Source organism: Nicotiana sylvestris, chromosome 7 (genome assembly GCF_000393655.2).
Source record: "Nicotiana sylvestris chromosome 7, ASM39365v2, whole genome shotgun sequence".
NCBI classification, from domain to species: Eukaryota; Viridiplantae; Streptophyta; class Magnoliopsida; order Solanales; family Solanaceae; genus Nicotiana; species Nicotiana sylvestris.
In genome coordinates this window covers 1,243,000-1,245,451 of record NC_091063.1, presented here as the reverse complement: position 1 = coordinate 1,245,451, position 2,452 = coordinate 1,243,000, and the positions used below count along the sequence as shown (strand labels likewise).

At 41.9% G+C, this 2,452-nt stretch overlaps 2 protein-coding genes across 2 annotated transcripts; both read right to left on the bottom strand.

Moving 5' to 3' along the window:
- Window positions 1-317: 317 nt before the first annotated feature.
- LOC138872511 (uncharacterized) lies at window positions 318-887 on the bottom strand. Its single transcript, XM_070150671.1, has one exon. It carries the CDS (start codon window positions 885-887, stop codon window positions 318-320), a length of 570 nt encoding a protein of 189 aa, XP_070006772.1.
- A 50-nt stretch (window positions 888-937) lies between these two features.
- LOC138872510 (uncharacterized) lies at window positions 938-1,895 on the bottom strand. The gene is made up of 2 exons (XM_070150670.1): window positions 1,113-1,895; window positions 938-961 (listed from the first exon to the last, which is right to left on the bottom strand). Exons 1-2 carry the CDS (start codon window positions 1,893-1,895, stop codon window positions 938-940), a joined length of 807 nt encoding a protein of 268 aa, XP_070006771.1.
- Between the last annotated feature and the right edge of the window lie 557 nt (window positions 1,896-2,452).

Below are 2,452 nucleotides of genomic sequence, written 5' to 3'. Positions count from 1 at the left end.
GGAACCTTTCAGACGACTGTTGCTGAACCATTATAAATTCTGCCCCAGTTTCAACTTTTGGGAAAATGTGAATTTTTGTTTTGGTGTGATTGAACCCCAGAGAGAGGCTGCCTACGTATCCTTTCGGAATCAAGTCGAACGTAGTTCAGGGAAACTTTGTTTTTGATGATTTTTTTTACAAATCTTTTCGGGTTCCAAAGAGGGTGATCAAAGAAAGGTAACTGGTTCAAAGGGTTAGGAAAAGGTTGAAGTGTTTGGGGTAGCGAGAATAAAAGCCTTCGTCATCTCGATCGGATAATATTGGTATTGCAGAAGGGTTAAACATAATATCTCTTGACTGTGTCTGCATTGACAGTTGTTTTAGGGTCATTTCCTTCAATGTCTCCCAAATAAAATTCCCCTTTCGGCAACAATTTTCTTATAATATATGGGCCTTTACAATTTGGAGCGAACTTTATTTTTGCTTCCTTGTGATGTGGGAGAATACGTCTCAAAACAAGTTGTCTCACTTCAAAGTTCCTAGGCCCCACTTTCTTGTTGTAGGCACAGGACATTATTTGTTGATACAACTGCCCGTGGCAAACTACGGCCATCCGTTTTTCATCGATCAAAGTCAATTGTTCTAAATGGATTATGACCCACTCACTATCTTCAACTCCAACTTCAAAGATGATTCGAAGAGATGGAATTTCAACTTCTACGGGTATTACGGCTTCAGTGCCATAAACCATTAGATATGGTGTTGCTCCAACTGATGTGTGCACGGTTGTGCGATATCCTAACAATGCAAATGACAACTTTTCATGCCATTGTCTAGAACTTTGAATCATATTTCTAAGAATCTTCTTGATGTTCTTGTTCGTTGCTTCAAGCTTCAACAGCGCCATTAGCTTTGGGCCGATAAGGGGTAGAATTCCGATGCGTGATCTTAAATTGCTCACATATCTCCCTCATCAAATGACTATTCAAATTTGCAGTATTGTTCATAACGATAGTTTTAGGAATACCAAAACGACAAATGATGTTGGAGTGCACGAAGTCTACCACTGCTTTCTTAGTGACGGCTTTGAGAGTGACTACTTCAACCCATTTTGTGAAGTAGTCAATGGCACCCAATATGAATCTATGACCATTTGAATTTTTGGCCCAATGACATCCATACCCCAAGCAACGAACGGCCACGGTGTTGAAATAGGATGCAGTTCTGATGGTGGTGCATGAATCAGGTCACCGTGCACCTGACACTGATGACATTTTCGAACAAAACCGAAGCAATCATTTTCCATAGTCATCCAGTAATAACCTGCTCGAAGGATTTTCTTTGCCAGGATGTACCCATTCATATGGGGTCCACACACATCTGTGTGTACTTCATTCATGATTCTTCTGGCCTCTTCGGCATCCACGCATCTTAGAAGGTTCAGATCCGGAGTTCTTTTGTACAAGACCTCTCCGCTCAAGAAAAAGCCACTAGAAAGCCTTCTAATGGTTCTCTTTTGGTCTCTATTGGCTTGCTCGGGATATTCCTTTGTTTTCAAAAATCTCTTGATATCATGATACCATGGCTGAACATTTGGTTCCAGCTCAACCGTATTGCAATAACCATGCCTTTCTCGGATTTGGATTTCCAACGGGTCAATGTGGACATTGCCTGGATATGGCAACATCAAGGCCAAAGTAGCGAGTGCATCGGCTAACTCATTATGAAATTGAGGAATGTACCTGAACTCGATTGACTTGAACTGCTTTCTAAGATCTTCCACAAGTTGCCGGTTTGGAATAAGCTTGACATCCCGAGTTTCCCATTCACCCTGAGCTTGTCGGATAATCAAGTCTGAATCTCCCATGATTAATAATTCTTCCACATCTTGGTCGATTGCCATATTCATACCCATAATGTAGGCTTCATACTCGACAGTGTTGTTGGTGAAGAAAAACCGAAGCCGGGCTGTGGCCGGATAGTGCTAACCAGATGGTGAAATCAAGATTGCCCCAATCCCGACACCTTTTGCATTCACAGCTCCAACGAAGAACATTTTCCAAGCATTGGTGTCTTCGAGATTACCTCACTGAATTTACTTCCTCGTCCGGAAAGTAAGTACTCAAAGGCTGATATTCATCATCAACCGGATTTTCAGCCATGTGATCCGTTAAAGCTTGAGCTTTCATTGTCGTGCGGGTGACATAGACTATGTCAAACTCGGTGAGCAGGATTTTCCATTTTGCTAACCTCCCTGTGGGCATCGGCTTTTGGAATATGTACTTCAAAGGATCCAACTTGGTTATGAGATAGGTGGTGTAGGCCAACAGGTAATACCTAGGCTTCTGAGCGACCCAAGTTAGGGCACAACAAGTCCTTTCCAACAAAGTGTATTTGGATTTATAACTAGTGAACTTCTTGATCAAATAGTATATTGCCTGTTCTTTCTTCTCGGTCTCATCATGTTATCCG